This window comes from Taeniopygia guttata, chromosome 4, assembly GCF_048771995.1.
Source record: "Taeniopygia guttata chromosome 4, bTaeGut7.mat, whole genome shotgun sequence".
NCBI classification, from domain to species: Eukaryota; Metazoa; Chordata; class Aves; order Passeriformes; family Estrildidae; genus Taeniopygia; species Taeniopygia guttata.
This window is the reverse complement of record NC_133028.1, coordinates 2050980-2066892: the sequence shown is the minus strand read 5'-3', so window position 1 is coordinate 2066892 and position 15913 is coordinate 2050980. Positions and strand designations below refer to the sequence as shown.

Genomic DNA, 15913 nt, shown 5'->3' with positions numbered 1-15913 from the left:
GATATGGGGTATGGGATATGGGATATGGGATATGGGATATGGGATATGGGATATGGGATATGAGGTATGGGATATGGGATGGGACATCAAATGGGATATGGGATGGGATAGAGGATGGGATATGGGATATGGGATGGGATAGAAGATGCGATATGGGATATGGGATGGGATATGGGATATGGGGTGGGACATCAGATGGGATATGGGATGGGACATGGGATGGAACACGGGACGGGATATGGGACAGGATATGGCATGGGATATAGGATGGGATATGGGACAGGATAGGGGATGGGACATGGGATGGGATATGGGATGGGACATGGGACGGGAAGATGGGACAGGATGTGGGATGGGATATGGGACAGGAAGATGGGACATGGGATGGGACATGGGATAAGATATGGGATGGGATATGGGATATGGGATGGGACACAGGATGGGATATGGGACGGGCCATGGGACAGGATAGGGGATGGGATATGGGATGGGATATAGGATGGGATAGGGGATGGGATATGGGACAGGAAGATGGGACATGGGATGGGACATGGGATAGGATATGGGATGGGACATGGGATGGGATATGGGATATGGGATGGGATATGGAATGTGACATGGAATGTGGCATGGAGTGCAGAGTGGACGCACACATGGGGTGCAGATGGGCACAGAGGGCAGGTGTGGGTGCTCTTGTGGGTGCCAGCTGGTTTGGGCACTGCAGCCCCGACGTGGGTGCTGGTGCCGTGGTGTGGGTGCCACGGCAAGGGTGCCATGGTGCATGGTGCCAGTGCCACCGTGTGGGTCCTGGTGCCATGGGGTGGGTGTCAGTGCCACGGTGTGGGTGCCAGTGTCGCAGTGTGGGTGTCAGTGCCATGGGGTAGGTGTCAGTGCCACGGGGTGGGTGTCAATGCCACGGGGTGGGTGTCAGTGCCACGGGGTGGGTGTCAGTGCCATGGGGTGGGTGCCAGGGCTTAGGACGGTCCCTCCACTCCTGCCTGGCTGCCCGCAGCGCCCCGAGCCTTCCGTCCAGGCCCAGCGCGGCCGTTCCCTCCGCTATTCCCAGCATTTCCTGGGGTTTATTGTCTTTCCCTCGCTGTCCCACCTTCCACGGCCGTTCCCTCCGCTATTCCCAGCATTTCCTGGGGTTTATTGTCTTTCCCTCCCAGTCCCACCTCCCTCGCAGGAAACCCTTCGTCCCACGGGGCGGCGGCTCCGTTACCGGCGGGACGGCGCTCCCGGTCCCCTCCCCATGGCCAGGGGTACAACCGGCGCCCCGGGAGCTGCTCAAACCCCCAAACCCCGCTCAGACCCCGGTACCGGGAGTCCCGGTTGTACCACGCGGGTCTGAGTCCCTGTCACGGCCGTGCCGGTGTCGATACCGGGGTCCCACGGCGGGGACTGTCCCCAGAGCCCGTCTCCAACCGGGCGGGGGGGGGGGGATGTTCTGCCGCGGTTGTCGCCCACCAGTCCCCTGATCCCTAAAACAATTTGGGGGCGTTATTGCAACGCCGCGTCTCCGTCTGCCGGAGGGAGGGGCCGTGCCGCCATCATCCCGCCGCTCCCCCGGTGGCACCGGGCGACCGGGGCTGGAGAGAAGTGCGGGAGCCCAGCACGACAAGGGGGTGCTCCTGGAGGGGTGAACCGGGGTCTGCTCCCTCCCGTGTCCGTTCCATCCTCATCCTCATCATCCTCATCATCCTCATCCATCCTCCCGTTCTTCCTCCACCCCCCCGGACCCCCACACCTCCCCCGGGGCCTCGGGCGGCAAATTCCAAAGGGCACCCGGGAAGATTAATGGCGGGGCCGGGGCCGGGGCCGGGGCTGGGCCGGCCGGTAACCGGATCGCCCCGCGGGAGCAGGAATGCGCCGCTGACCCCGCCGTGCCCGCCTCGCCGCGAGGGTCCCGCCACGCGGGGTCACCACGGGCTCGGCCACCACGGGCACCGTGCAGCCCCTGCCCCAGCCAGGGTCACCCCAAACCCCCCAAACCCGATAGGGCTCTGTCCCTGGACCCCCAAACCCAAAGCCGCGTCTTGGGGACACAGGGACAGACAGCGGCCCCGAGGTCACCCCGGGATGGGGGTGACACTGCCACCACGCTTCCCCTCCTGGCACGGTGAGGATGCCACTTGTCACCTCCTCTGCCCCACAGCAAGGTGGGCACTAGAGGCTCCATCTCCCCCTTCTCACCCCATCCTCGGGGGAGCAGAGACCCCTCCCCGATCCCCCCGGGAACGGGGACACGCAGCGCTGCCGTGGGGGCTGCAGGCGGCCGGCGCGGAGCAGCTGTCGGGTCTAAAGTTACGGTGGCTGCTGGGGGCGGGGAGTGAGGCCCAGAGACAAACGGGGTCCCCGTGGGGGTCTCCTCGCTCGGGGTCCCCCCGTTGTCCCAGCCCGAAGCTCCCGTGGGGCGCGGGGCCGGACCCCGCCGGGCGGGGAGGATGCGGGACAGACCGGGGCTAAGAATAGCAGCGGGGTGGGAGGAGGAGGAAGGATGGCGCTTCCTCTGCGACGCCTCTTCTTCCTCCCACCAGGCAGCACGTGTGACACGGGGACACTCCGAGTGCCACCTGCCCCCCCTCGTTGTCCCGCACCCCCGTCCCCTGGAGCGCCCACCGTGCCCGCAGCCCCATCCGAGTGCCACCCCCGGCGTTCTCTGCCGCTGTCACCCCCCTGCTGCTGTCAGCCCCGTCACCGCTGTCACCCCCCCCGCCGCCGCCGCGTTTCGTTGCACTTCGCTTTTTAATTAACCTCGGGGCGCTGCCTCGCCGGGGTTAATGGCAGCGGTGACCCGCGCGGCCATCGATCCCCCGAGCCCTGCGCCGTGCTCGCGGCGACGGACGGGTCCCCTCGGGCTCCTGCGGGATGACAGGGGCGTGTGTGGCCCCCTCCCCTTCAATCCTACGCATGGCAGAGCCCCCTAAGACCCCCGGGGTGCCCCCACTGTGCTGCCACCGCTGTGGCGGTACGCATCGCTCAAGGTGTCCCCAGCCAGGTTTAGGGGTGATCCCATAGGTGGTGGCACGTCCCGCTCCTCGCTGAGACCCCACTGGAGACCCCCTCTCGGCTATTCAGGGCTGTGCCAAAGGCGGGGTGCAGCCCCCCACCCTGAGGTGCCCCTGTCACCCCTCCGCGCTTTAATCCGGGGGTCGTTCATCTTGGGCGGGGGCCGTGCTGTCAACGCCCAGACGGGCCATTTCCGAGCCGAGGCCGCCGCGCTCGGCCCTAATTAAATCCTCATGGCCCCGCCGCCGCCTCCTCGGCCCCTCCGGGGCACCGCCACCGTCCCGCTGCCCGCGGCCGCTCTCCCACGGCTCCCGGTGCCACGGGCGCGCTGTGGGTACCCCACGTAAGGCACCAGCGGGAGCCACTCGGAACCCCCACCCCACCCTCCCCACCCTCTCCATCCCGGTTGCTGCCCCCCCTCGCTCCTCCGGTACAGAGACCCCCACTCGGTGACCCCACGCCACGGCGCGATGGGGACCCCACGCCCCAAAGCCGCAGGTCCACTCTGAACCCACCCCGACCCCACGGGGGTCCCAATACCGGGGCAGGGCACGGGGGGGACCCCCTCCCCACCGCGGCAGTGCCGTGCGGGGGTCAGGGGGCGTGGGCGGCCGAGGGCCCGGCGGGGGGGCAGCGGCGTTTGCCGCAACCGGAGCCTTTGAAATGCAACCCCCCCACTCCGCCCACGGCCCATTTGGCTGAGAGTTTGGCCCAGGCACAAATGGAGGCCCCGGAGCGAGCGGGGGATCCCGGGGGGGTGCGGCAGCTGGGACCCGCTGTCCCCGGCCGGTCCCTGGCACTCCGGGACTCATGGCTCCACGCGTGTGGTGGCTCTGGATGTGAGCTGCTGTGTCCCTGAGCGCTCTGTGCACACCTGCACACATCTGCAGCCAGCTGTGCCTGCTGGGGTGCTTGTGGCCACGCAGACACGCGGGTGTGGCAGCCGTGGGTGGCATGTGCAAAGCCCCGCGTGTCCCTAGTCCTGCGCTGTCCCCATGTCCGTATCCCCATCCCCATATCCGTATCCCCATCCCCATATCCGTATCCCCATCCCCATGTCCGTATCCCCATCCCCATGTCCGTATCCCCGTCCCCATGTCCGTATCCCTGTCCCCATGTCCACATCCCCATCCCCATGTCCACATCCCCATCCCCATGTCCACATCCCCGTCCCCATATCCGTATCCCCATGTCCGTATCCCCATCCCCATGTCCGTATCCCCGTCCCCATATCCGTATATCCATCCCCATGTCCGTATCCCCATCCCCCTGTCCATATCCCCATGTCCACATCCCCATCCCCATGTCCACATCCCCATCCCCATGTCCGTATCCCCATGTCCGTATCCCCATCCCCATATCCCCATCCCCATATCCCCATCCCCATCCCCATGTCCACATCCCCGTCCCCATGTCCGTATCCCCATGTCCACATCCCCGTCCCCATATCCGTATCCCCATCCCCATCCCCCCGCTCCCCCCGTACCGGAGCGCGGGGGGCGATGCCGCTGCCGTTAATGAATCGATGATTTGCCAACAGCCCCAGGGAGGGATCCCCGTCTCCCCCGACTCCCGACACATCCATCCCATCCACCGGAGCCAGGTGTAATCCCATTATTCCCGGCCCCGCTGAGCTCCCAGCCCACCGCGGGGTCAGGATTTATTGCCACTAATTGCTGGGGTCCCGTCCCCCGGCTCGGGGGGGCTCCCGGTACCCCCCCGCCGCTGCCGCCGCTCCTTACACTTTAATTCCGCACCGAGCTGTTCCCTTATTAAAGGAAAATTCATTTGCCAGCGATTTCCATGTGCCGGGGCCGCGCGGGGCCGAGGCCCTAATCGCGTTACCGAGCGCAATATTGGGATGGAGCCGATAAATAATGGATCAGGGCGGTGCGGGGCGGGGGAAACGCGTTACGGGGGTGCCGCACCCCGAATTGTGTTGGCACCCCCCGCTCCTGGAGCACCGGCACCCCGGCACCCCGTTCCCGGCGGCTCTCCGGGTGGGGGAATACCGGGAGCTGCCGGTGCTCGGAGCCACGGCAGCACCCCCAGGATGGGGATGTTGGGTGGGGGGGGGACACGGCAGCACCCCCAGGATGGGGATGTTGGGTTGGGGGGGGACACGGCAGCACCCCCAGGATGGGGATGTTGGGTGAGGGGGACACGGCAGCACCCCCAGGATGGGGATATTGGGTGGGGGGGACACGGCAGCACCCCCAGGATGGGGATGTTGGGTGGGGGGGACACGGAAGCACCCCCAGGATGCCCTGGGGTGCCCTCATCCCTACGCCGCGGGCGTGCCCGGTACCTCCGTTACCGTCCCCTCGGGCCACGGGCCAGCTCCGGGCGCTCTCCCGGCTCCGCAGGAAACTCCCGTGTTCCTGTAAAACCCCCGAGGGCTCATTTTGTTCCCACCCTGTGGTTTGGGGTGAAAAGCGTTTCCCATCCTGTGTTCCCGACAGCCGGAGCCGGCGCTTCCCACCCCGAGGGGAAGCCGGAGGGGTCTGCAGGGTGGGGGAGCTCAGCCCACCCCAGAAATGCCTCACTCGGGGACGAGTGGGGGGCTCCGGGAGGGAAAGAGGTGACAGCACCATGATCTGGGAGCACCCTTGGGTGCGCAGGGATTCACCGCAAGGACAACGCGGGTGATAACGGGGGGTGATGTTGATGAGTGGGGGCGATGGGGTGAGGGTGACATCCCACCCATCCGCTGCAGATCCGGAGGGTTCCCACACCCCCAGCCCGGGGCTCGGCTGCCGGGATCCCGCTGGTCCCGGTGGAACCGGAGCGTTCCCGGCGGGGTTTGCTCGGCGGGTGGGCGGCCGCAATTCCCCATCCACACACGAACACGGAATCACCCCGAGAAGCGATTTCCAATCCTGCGTGTCCCAGAGCGTTAAACCAGGACTGAAACCCCCATGGGGTTGGATCCCCGGGAAGGGTTGCGACCCCCGTTCCCGGTTCACCGGGCAGCCAGGGCCTTGCGGCCGGCACGGTGAACTCGTTCCAGCGGTGCTGCTGGAAGGGACCGGGCTCACAGCGCTCCAACCGAGTGGGATTGGGGGGTCCCAGCTCGGGACGGGCTCCGTTCCCCGGTGAGAACCGGCGGCACGTGCGGCAGCGGCGGCTCCGCCATCTCCCCGCGCCCTGCGGAGAGGACAAAAGCCGCGTGCGAGGAATCCGTGCAAACGCCGCCGTGCCCGGCACGCCGCCGTGCGAGGGGCCCCGTGTCCCTCTCCCAAACCGAGCCCCCTCCCCACCCTCCCCCCCCCCCATCCCCAACCCTTTAATTGCTCCGGCTGCTGGGAAATTTCAAGGTTGAATTTGTCAAACTCCGATTTCCAGCCGGGAGATCGCGTTCTGCCTTTGTCAGCAAGATTGGAAAAATCCCCCTCACCCCCTCCCCACTTCCATAATCCCGACATCGGCGGGTCCCCCTGCACCTGCTCCCCCAAACCGGCTCCGTGTGCTCCCACCGGGCACCCCCCGCCACCGGCCGCAGGTTCATTACCGCCGTGACCCCCGTGTCCCCGATCCCAGCGACACATCCATGGGGACACCCGACGGGATTGGGGCCGGGGGGGACCGAATCGCCTCTCCGGAGAAGAGATTCGGCATCCCCCGACCCCAAACCCGCCGGATAATCCGGAGGCGGCGTCGCCTGCCGGGCCTCACCTGCGTGTGCGGCATCCCGGGATTTTTACGAGCGGCCGAAATCCCGGAGCTATTTGTACCGGGAAAGGGCAGCGGGAATGTGGCGGGGAGAGGTTTGGGGTGGGGGGGGGGGAAATTTATGGCTCTGAAACCCAAAACCCACCCAAAAGGGCTTAATCACTCCCAGCCGCGGCCCCGATGCTTTTATGGGGCATTTTAGAGCAAAAGAGCCAATAAATTTTTGGGTGAGGGTAAGAGCCGCGGTGAGGATGAGGAGGGAGCAGAGGAGGAGGGGGGACCCTCCGGGGTAGGTTAAAATGGGGGAGACAACGGGGGGAAGGCGCGGGGCTGCGCCCCGGTAGTGGCGGAGAGGGGTCGGTCCCCCCCCCCTCGACAGGGGGGGCGTCGGTGGCTCCTCCTCCTCCTCCTCCCGGTATCCCGGGGCTTTAAGGCGGTGGAACGGGAATCGCGGGGCTGGGGGGGGGGAGGGGGGGCGGTGGCGGCGGGTCCCGCTCCCGGCGCGGGTCCCGGTCCCGGCATGACCTCGGCGGGGGAGGCGGCCGGTTCCCCCCCGCTGCCCGCCGCGGTCGGCGGCCACCGGCGGAGCCCCCTGGACCGGCTCCCGCCCCCCGCCAACACCACAAAACCGCTGACCCCCTTCGGCATCGAGGATATCCTCGGACGTCCCCGCGGCGGGAGCCCCCCCGGGACGGGGACCGGTGCCGCCGCCCCCCCCGCCCCGACAGGGCCCCGCGGCGGCGGCGGCGGCTGCGGCCCGGCCTCGCCGCTCTGGGCGCTGGAGGAACTCGCCAGTAAAACCTTCCAGGGGCTGGAGCTGGGAATGCTGCAGGCGGCCGGAGGTACCGGGACCGGGGGGCTGCCGGGGCGGGGCAGGAGCACCGGGCACCGGGAACCGGGCACCGGGCAGGTGGCGGGGCTGGAGGGCGGTGGGGAGGCCCCTCGTCCGCCGTCCCGGGAAGTTTCCTCCTTGTCCCAGAGGGGTGAACGGGGATGGGAGGCCCGAGAAGCCGCCGGTGCTCCGCCGGGACACCGGGGACACGCGGCAGCCTCAGTCCGGAGGGAGGGACAAGTCCCGGGAACCGGAGCGAGCCCCGGTGAGCCGCCACAGGCACCGGAGCACCGGGAGAACCGCTCGCCCCGGGGCCGGCAGCTTTACCGGGAGCCGTGAGACCGGGCGGCCGAGCCGTGACCGTGACCGTGACCGAGCGCGGGGGCCAAGTGGCGGATCGGACCCTCCGGCAACGGAAACCCGGTACCGGCGCCGAGCCTCAGGGGAACGGCGGCTCCGTCCGGGGCTCGGTCTGCTGGAGCACCGCCTGTACCGGCGGGGTCCGAAGAACCGGCCCCACATCTCCCGGGCTCGGTCGAACCGGGAGGACGGGCGGAAACCGACAGCCAGCACGGCGCCCCCGGGAATGAAAAAATCCGTTCCTCGGTTGGAGAGACGGACACGGACGGACAGATCGAGTGTCCGGGATTAACGGAAAATCCCTCACACGGAGGGACACACGGACAAGCATGAATAAAACCGTTACCGGGACGGACAGACCGAAAAAGGCTCCGGTAATTAAAGCAAAAAAAACGATTACCGTCCCTTACTGAGACGGACAGAGAGTCTCCGTGATTAACGTGGAAAAAAAAATATTACCGGGACAGACAGAACGACAGTGACGGCAGAGCAGCGTGCCGGTAATTAACGGATACGATTGTGCACAACGCGGCTCACGCCGGTAACGAAAAACCCTTCGGACAGACGGACACGGACACGGATCAGCTCTCCCGTGAGTAACCGAACCTCCGTTACCGACCGGAGAGATGAACGAAAATGGAGCCAGACTCCGGTAATTAACGGGTAAAAAAAAAAATCCCTAATTACGGAGAGGTGCTCCGGTAATTAAGGAACTATAGCGGGCAGAGAGACGGACAGACAGAGCAGCGATCCCGTGATTAACGAATAAAGCAATTCGTTAACGGGCGGACAGACGAACAGAACGAGGACGTCTCGGCCTCCCGGTTTTAAGGTAAAAACCCTCCGTTATCACGGCAAGGAACGAAATAAGTGAGCAAAAATATCCCGTTACCGGGTGGACAGACGGACAGGAACGGGGGCGAAAAATTCCTTTTTCCGGGACAGACAGACGGGTAAAAACGGGGCCGATCGGAGCTCACGGAATTAAGGTTAAAAGGGCCATTACCGGACGGACATATCGACAGAATATGGATCAAAAAAAACCCACCAAAAACCGAAATAACGCGAGTTATCAAACAAAAATGGGAACGAACGAGGCTCCCGGGGCGGAGGTAAATTCCGTTACCGGCCAGACGGAAGGACAGACACGGGACTAATAAAAATGAACGGAAAAAAACCCAAAAAACCAAAAAAAAAACCCCAAAAAACCAAATTAAAAAAAAACAAACCCGCTGCCGGCTGGACAAACACGGGAGCGATCGGGGCTCCCGGAGCGGGAGTGAAGCTTCGGTACCGGTCGGACAGACGGACACGGCCGAGCGGGGATCTCGGAATTAACAAAACCCGGTGGCGAACCGGCCGCGGGTAACGGCGGAACGAGCCGGGAGGTGCCGGTAATTCAAGTAAAACCCCGTTACCGGGACGGACCCACCGACACAGCGGGACAGCCCGGGGCTTCCGTGATCAACGAAAACGCCGCCACGGAAGGACGGACTGAGCACGGAGAGATCAGAGCTCCCTGAGCGGGGGTAAATCCCCGTTACCGGGATGGAAGAACGGACAGAAACGGCGCCAATCGGGGCTCCGGGATTGGATTGGAAGCCCCGTTACTGACTGACGGACCGATCGGGTTTTCGCGACCTCGGTAAAGCCGTGCTACCGGGACGGACCCACGGACTCGACCGGGACCACCGGGGGCTCTTCTACCGAGCAAGGAGTGGGGTCCGGGGGACACCGGGAACCGCCGCTGTTACTGCGGGACGCACGGCCGCGTTACCGAGAGGCGGCTCGGTGTTACCGGCAGCGGCGGGGCTGGAACGGGAAAGAGATCGGGGCGGCGATCGGGATCCCGCCGGGGGTTCTCTGGGTCGCTACGGGCAGCAACGACAGCACCGGGACCGGGAGAGGCGACCGGAGCGAATCTGGGGACCAGCACGGTTCTCCTGGATCGTAGAGGAGGTTCCCGGTTCTCTACCGAGACTCCCGGCTCCGTTCCTGGCTGCCGGCGGGACACGGGTGTCTCAGCCCCGGTCGCAACGGGGGCGACTCCGACACCACCGGGGCCGCTGTAGAACGGTGATTCCGGCTTCCCGGTGCCGGTTTGCTCGGTTCGGTTGGGCAAGACTCGGTTTGGTACGGCTCGTCTGCGTTGGGTTCGATGTGGACCGGTTGGTCTCCGTTCGCTACCGGGAGTCGGCGGGGCCGGTGCGGCTGCAGTTACCGGTGTCCCGGCACGGCACGGGACCCGCAGCGCTCGGGGTGGGTCCCGGTGCGCGTCCCGGTGTGTTTGACCTGACGCCGCTGCGGTGCCGGTGCTGTCCGGCTCCCCATGCCGGTATCCTGCCCCACAAACCCTTCCCCACCGGGCATCCCGGTGCCGTTACCGGTGCGATGCCGTGCACCCGCAGGCACTTCACAACCGGGCACCCGCGGACCGCTGCCCGGTGCGGTTCCCGGTGCCGTTCCCGGTGCGATGCCCTGCACCCGCAGGCACTTCACAACCGGGCACCCGGTGCGGTTCCCGGTGCTGCTCCCCGGTTTCCGTGCCCTAACCCCGCTATCTCCGCAGGTCCGTCCCCACCGGGCGCTTCGGGCCCGCGCCCTCCGTGCAGGAAACGTCGCAAATCCCGGACCGCATTCACGGCGCAGCAGCTACGGGAGCTGGAGCAGCGATTCCGGCGGCAGCGCTACCTCTCCCCGGTGGACCGGGACGCGCTGGCGGCGCGGTTGGCGCTCTCCGCCGCTCAGGTCATCACCTGGTTCCAGAACCGCCGTGCCAAACTCAAACGGGACCTGGAGGAGCTACGGGCGGACGTGGCCTCGCTGCAAGCGCTGCCCCCCGCCGCCCTGCAGCAGCTGGCGGGGCTGCCCGAGCCACCGGGGGCTCCCGGTAACGGCACCGGGACCGCAGAGCCCGCGGAGCTCTCGGAGGAGGAGATCGACGTGGCGGATTGAGCTGAGCACGGTCGGCTCCGCTCGGATCCACGCGGCTCCTCTCGGGCGGGATCGGCTCCGTTCGGATCCGGTTCGGCTCCGTTCGGCCCCGTTCGGCTCCGTTCGGCTCCGTTCAGCCCCGTTCGGATCCGGTTCGGCTCCGTTCGGATCCATTCGGTTCCCGTTCGGCTCCGTTTGGAGGGACTCGCCCCCCCCTCCCCCACCCAGCGCATCCTTTTGCAGCTTTTTTGTTCATCTTTTCATTTTTAATTTTATTTTATTTTCTATCAGCCCCGATGTAAATATTTGCAATAAAGGCAACACCTTAATATGGACCCCCCACCCCCCCCAATTTTTTCCAGGCGAGCACCTCCCACCGCGGGCATTAATTTGTTTTAACCGGTGATTAATTACCGGCTGCGGCAGCCCCTGCCCCCTTCAATTTGCATATTAATCAAATTGTATTTGATCTCACGGCTGTCACACCCCCCCTCCCAAGCTCCTGTCACCAAGCAGTGACATTAAGGGGGGGTAGAGACCTCGCTTGCTGTCCCCCTGGGGACAGAGGGGGACACGGGGTGGACAAGGGACAGGGGGGGTGGCAGAGAGGCTGAGGGACACCAACCCAAAACAAGGCCAGACAGAAAAAGAAACCTCAGCTTTATTAAAAAACCCCAAATTGGTACAAATACCTGAGGGGTCACGGGGAACAGCCCAAGGCCAACCCCTCAGACATGAGGCTGCTGACCCCCAGCACCCCCAAGGCACGAGAGGGACACATTCCCACCCCTGGCAGTGGGTGACAAGGCACAGGCAGGTACAGGCAGGTGAGGGGGGGGCTGCCAGGAGCCCCCCACAACAGAGTGGGGTCAACTGAGCAGCCCCCCGGGGGTGGCCTTGCCCTTGGCACGGGGCACGGGGGCTGGCGTGGCGTGGGCCGGGTGCTTGAGCTGCAGCAACAGCTTGCTGCCCTCCAAGGTGGCACCCTGGGGACACAAGGAGCTGGCAGCTGTCACCTGGACAGGTCCTCAGTGGGGACAGGGGGTCCCACGAGTCCCCCCCAGCTCACCTGCATGGCCCTGAAGGCCTCCTCGGCCTCGGCTTTGCCGCTGAAGTTGATGAAGGCACAGCGACGCCCCGGCAGCAGCCGCATGGAGCGGATCTCCCCAAACCTGGGGGGCACAGAACCCCCAAATGTTGGGGGGGCAACAGTTAGAGAGTCCTAAATGGGGAGGTGGAGGGTTAGAGACCCCTAAACCTGCAGGGTTGGCAACCCCCAGCAGCTGAGGAAGGGTGAAAGACTCCCAAAGATGGGAGACTGAGGCACCCCAAAGTCTCCAGAATGGGGAAACAGAGACTCCCAAACCTGAGGAGGAACAGGTAAAGACGCCCCAAGGTGTGGGATAGAGACCCCCAAATCTGGGGGCGGCGTGTGAGTCAGACATGACTCCCCAAAGCCACCAGAGAACGAGGACAGGGACAGAGCTGGGGAGCCTGGGGGTCAGCAGGGCTGTGCCAGGGGTCCTGGAGGAGGGGAGGTCCCGGGGGTCACTCACCGGCCAAAGGCACGACGCAGCACCGTCTCAGTGATGTGGGAGGTGACATTGCCCACCCAGAGCGGGAAGCAGTCCCTGCCAAGAGCCATCCTGGTGTCACCAGAGCCAGCATTGCCCCACTCTGGGCCCCCCTCCCAAATCACCAGTCCCCCATACCTGGCAGGGTGGCTCGGTGGCAGTGTTGGGTGGCCACTGGCCACAGCAGGTGCCCGTTCTGGGTCTTTTGTGGGGGTCCTGGCACTGCCTGTTGTCACACTTTTGTCACCCGTGTCCTGGCAGCTCCTGGTTGTCCATCCTGCTGCCGAGGGGGCCAAAGGGGTCCAGCACCCATGGGGACACAGGGATACCCCCAGGGTCCCCCAAGCCCACCCACCCCTGTCCCTTACCAGGGAGAGACAGCGGCTCCTTAGCCTTGAGCAGGAAAGGGGACACGGGGACACCGCCGGGGCGGCTGCCCTGCTGTGAGGGGACAGGGGTGAGGCTTGGGGGGCACAGCAGGACACGGGGCAGGGGGTGGGGGGTTGGGAATGGGGGTCTGACCTGCAGCAGGGCCCGGCACTCCTCCAGCTGCGCTGCTGCCTCAGCACAGGTCCCATCCTGCAGCAGCAGCTCCTCGAAGGTGCGCACGGCCTCGGCGTAGAGCTGGGGGCCAGAGGGCACCTGCGACCCCCTACCCGGCCCCACGGGCACCCCACACCCCCCCATCCAACCCAAATGGCACCTCAAAGCCTCGCTGACATCCCCCCAGCACAGCAGCCCTACCCTGCCCAGCCCACCCAGGCCCTACTCACAAATAACACAACCAGCCCCACACCCCTCACCCAAAGCATCCAGCTCCCCACAGCCCCCACCCAGACCCCCTGGCACCCCTCAGCCCACCAGCACTCCAAAACCCCCTGTTTGTCTCCAACAGCACCTTCAGCCACTCTGAAAGCCCCATCCTCACTCCTTTCACCCAGCCATGGCAGGACCCACCTCCTGCAGCCCCCCTGCACAGTCCCTGGAGCCCCCCCAGGTACCTGAAGCCCCCTCAGGGCCTTGCCCTTGCGGAAGGAGCCCTTGGGCCAGCCCGGCCGCAGCGCCAGCGCCGCCTCCGCGTCCGCCAGCGCCTCCTCGTACCGGCCCAGCTTCTCCAGGCAGTAGGAGCGGTTCCCCAGGAAGCTGTGGGGATGGGGGTGTCACTGAGGCCTGGCTCTCCCAGCCCAGCACCCCCCAAGCCCCTCTGCTCACCGGTGTTCCCGGGGGTTCAGCTCCAGAGCGACGGTGAAAGCCCAGACGGCCTCAGTGTGTTGGCCCATCTGGGCTGCCTCGATGCCGTGGCCTGGGGAGGTGACACGGGGTGCTCAGTGAGGACACAAGAGGGACAGCTCCCCTAGCACAGCCCCTCTGAGCTGGGAAGAAGCAGGGAGAGCCCCCAGTGCCCTCCCCTCGCCCCTCTGGGGGTCCCTGCACTGACCTGCAAGCGCCAGGCTCTGCTCCACCGTGCTGGGGCTGGGTGGCCTGGCCTGGAGGGGCTGTGGGGACACAGGTGTCCCCACAGGCTCCCCACTTGCCTTCTCTGGCACCTTCCTGCTTGGCTCCACGCTCTGTGTGCCGGGGGACTGGTCACTGCCCGGGGGAGGCAGCCTGACCCCCGCCTTCTCCCGTGCTTTGCAGACAAAAGTGCAGCTCAGGTCCAGCTCCTCCTGGGGAAGCAGGGAGGGATGGGCAGGCAGAGCCCTGGGACCCCCCACCCCCACTTGGTCCCCCTGGGGAGACTGTCCCTCACCTCTGTCACTGCTGTGTCCTCTGGCCCAGGCTCCCCTGAGGGGACTGTGGAGTCCCCAGGGCACGGGGAGGGCTCTGGGCAGCATCCCTCATCCTCAGCACCATCTGAGGTGCCTGCAGGGCCACTTGGGGGGCTCTGCAAGGAGAAAGAGGGGTGAGGTGACAGGGCTAGGGGGTGCTGGCTGACCCCCACCTCTGGGCACCCCCAGAACAGCACAGGGGGTCTAGACTGGTCACTCACCGGGTCAGTGTTCTCTTTGTTTTTCTGCTCTTGGCCCAGTTTCTCCCGTTTCTTTCTGTCTTTTTGTTTCTGGAAAGGGAGGACACAGACTCATGAGCAGGTGCCAGGCAGAGAAATGCCCCCAGCCAGGCAATCCCCGAGCTCAGGGACCCCAAGAAGAGGCAGTGCCCCCAATCCCCAGGGGTTGGCTGTGACCTCGCCCACCTTCTTCTTCAGCTTCTTCTTCTCTGCCTTCCTCTTCGCCCGCTCCTCCTCTGCCACCAGCTCCTGCGCGTTCTTCTCAGCTTCCTGCAGGAGGGACACCCCGAGTCAGGACATCCCCGGGGCCCCGAGCTGGGGGAGGGGACAGCAAAGGGACTTCCCACCTCTGCCGTGAGCCGGGGGCAGCGGGGCGTGGGCAGCCGGTCCAGCCGCGCGTCCAGGGCGGTGGGAGAGGTGCGGGGGAGTGGCGGGGGCGGTTCCGAGCACAGGAAGGACTTGCGGAAGCCGCAGTAGCTGTAGGGAACCGCTCCCTCCACCACGGGAACGTCCAAGAACGGCAAACCCGCGTCCAGCTCGTCCTCATCATAATGGTAATTATCGTCGTCGTCGTCGTCGTAGTACAGCGGGTAGTAATCCACCGTGGGGCCTGGCAGGAGAACGGGGCGTGTGACACTCCCATCCCGCTCAGCCCCCCGAATCATCAGGCTAGCCCAGATATATGGGCGATACATTCTCCGATGTATCTGTCCAGCTATTTTATTCCATGAGATGAAGGGGAAAAGAGAGCCAACAGGACGGGACATGGCTTTATCCAGGCTAAGGACAGGGAGGGATTTCTGGCTTCCCGCAGGAGGGGAGGGGACCACAATTATCTGATCCCAGTCACAGGGCTGCCTGGAAATGGGGAAAAGCATAGCCCGAGCCAAATTGAAGTGTGTGAGGTCTCATGCACCGGATCCCGGCAGCCCCCACCGCTGGCATTCCCCGGTAGCCCCCGCCGCACTCACCGTCCTCCCAGAGCAGACAAACCTCCTCTCCCTTGTACTTAACCACCGGGCCCTGCACCGGTACCGGCAGGTCGGCGAAGCTGGACATACGGTGCCGGGGGCAGAAGGGCGCTGCGAGAAACACAAACACCCGTGAGGCGGAACCGAAACCGAGCCCGGGCTCTGCGCTCCCACCCCCGCCCCCCGTGCCCCGTACCGCCGCTCCAGCCAGCGGGGCCGGGCGTGCAGCCCCAGGGGCAGGTGGCGGCAGCAGGCCCGAAGCTGCCCGCTCCGGGCCCGTCCTCCTCCCGCGTCCCGCCTGAGCCCCGCATCGCCTCCGCCACCACCGCCACCACCACCGCCGCCGCCGCCACCGCGCCTCAGCACGGCATCACGGGCCTACCGGAACAACGTCACGGCGCCGCCGCTTGAGGCCGTGGCCGCCATGTTGCGTGAGGGCAGGACGGCGGCCCGCAGGGCCCGCACGGAGCGGCACCGGCGCTCCGCATCCGCTCCCGCCGTCCCCGCCTGCCGCAAGGCCCTGCGCTCCGCCGACCTCCGCCTCTCGTCCCGC

General features: G+C 65.8%; 2 protein-coding genes across 6 annotated transcripts; one reads left to right on the top strand and one right to left on the bottom strand.

Moving 5' to 3' along the window:
* Positions 1-7150: 7150 nt before the first annotated feature.
* Positions 7151-10909, top strand: LBX2 (ladybird homeobox 2). Its single transcript, XM_032745203.3, has 2 exons — positions 7151-7523; positions 10443-10909. Exons 1-2 carry the CDS (start codon positions 7202-7204, stop codon positions 10826-10828), a joined length of 708 nt encoding a protein of 235 aa, XP_032601094.3. The 5' UTR covers positions 7151-7201; the 3' UTR covers positions 10829-10909.
* Positions 10910-11450: 541 nt separating this feature from the next.
* On the bottom strand, positions 11451-15884 carry TTC31 (tetratricopeptide repeat domain 31). Of its 5 annotated transcripts, none has more exons than XM_072927861.1 (15): positions 15743-15884; positions 15361-15471; positions 14737-14999; positions 14576-14659; positions 14372-14440; positions 14132-14266; positions 13820-14048; positions 13594-13684; positions 13383-13524; positions 12904-13005; positions 12750-12822; positions 12520-12661; positions 12364-12438; positions 11877-11979; positions 11451-11793 (listed from the first exon to the last, which is right to left on the bottom strand). In XM_072927861.1, exons 2-15 carry the CDS (start codon positions 15446-15448, stop codon positions 11677-11679), a joined length of 1713 nt encoding a protein of 570 aa, XP_072783962.1. In that variant the 5' UTR covers positions 15449-15471; positions 15743-15884; the 3' UTR covers positions 11451-11676. The 5 variants fall into 5 exon arrangements, with proteins under 5 accessions (XP_072783962.1, XP_030126324.4, XP_030126326.4 ...); XM_030270464.4 differs by lacking the exon at positions 15743-15884 and adding an exon at positions 15557-15705; XM_030270466.4 differs by lacking the exon at positions 15743-15884 and adding an exon at positions 15557-15705 and having other exon boundaries at positions 12520-12658.
* Positions 15885-15913: the final 29 nt, after the last annotated feature.

Bases quoted from the DNA above. Each gene is read 5' to 3' on its own strand.
- TTC31 (XM_030270464.4), bottom strand. From the start codon at position 15,671: ATGCGGGGCTCAGGCGGGACGCGGGAGGAGGACGGGCCCGGAGCGGGC. The intron at 14,441-14,575 runs GTGGGCGAGGTC...CTCCCTTTCCAG, and splicing joins AGAAGAAGCTGAAGAAGAAG to AAACAAAAAGACAGAAAGAA. The intron at 14,267-14,371 runs GTGAGTGACCAG...TTCTCCTTGCAG, and splicing joins ACAAAGAGAACACTGACCCG to AGCCCCCCAAGTGGCCCTGC.
- LBX2 (XM_032745203.3), top strand. From the start codon at position 7,202: ATGACCTCGGCGGGGGAGGCGGCCGGTTCCCCCCCGCTGCCCGCCGCG. The intron at 7,524-10,442 runs GTACCGGGACCG...CTATCTCCGCAG, and splicing joins AATGCTGCAGGCGGCCGGAG to GTCCGTCCCCACCGGGCGCT.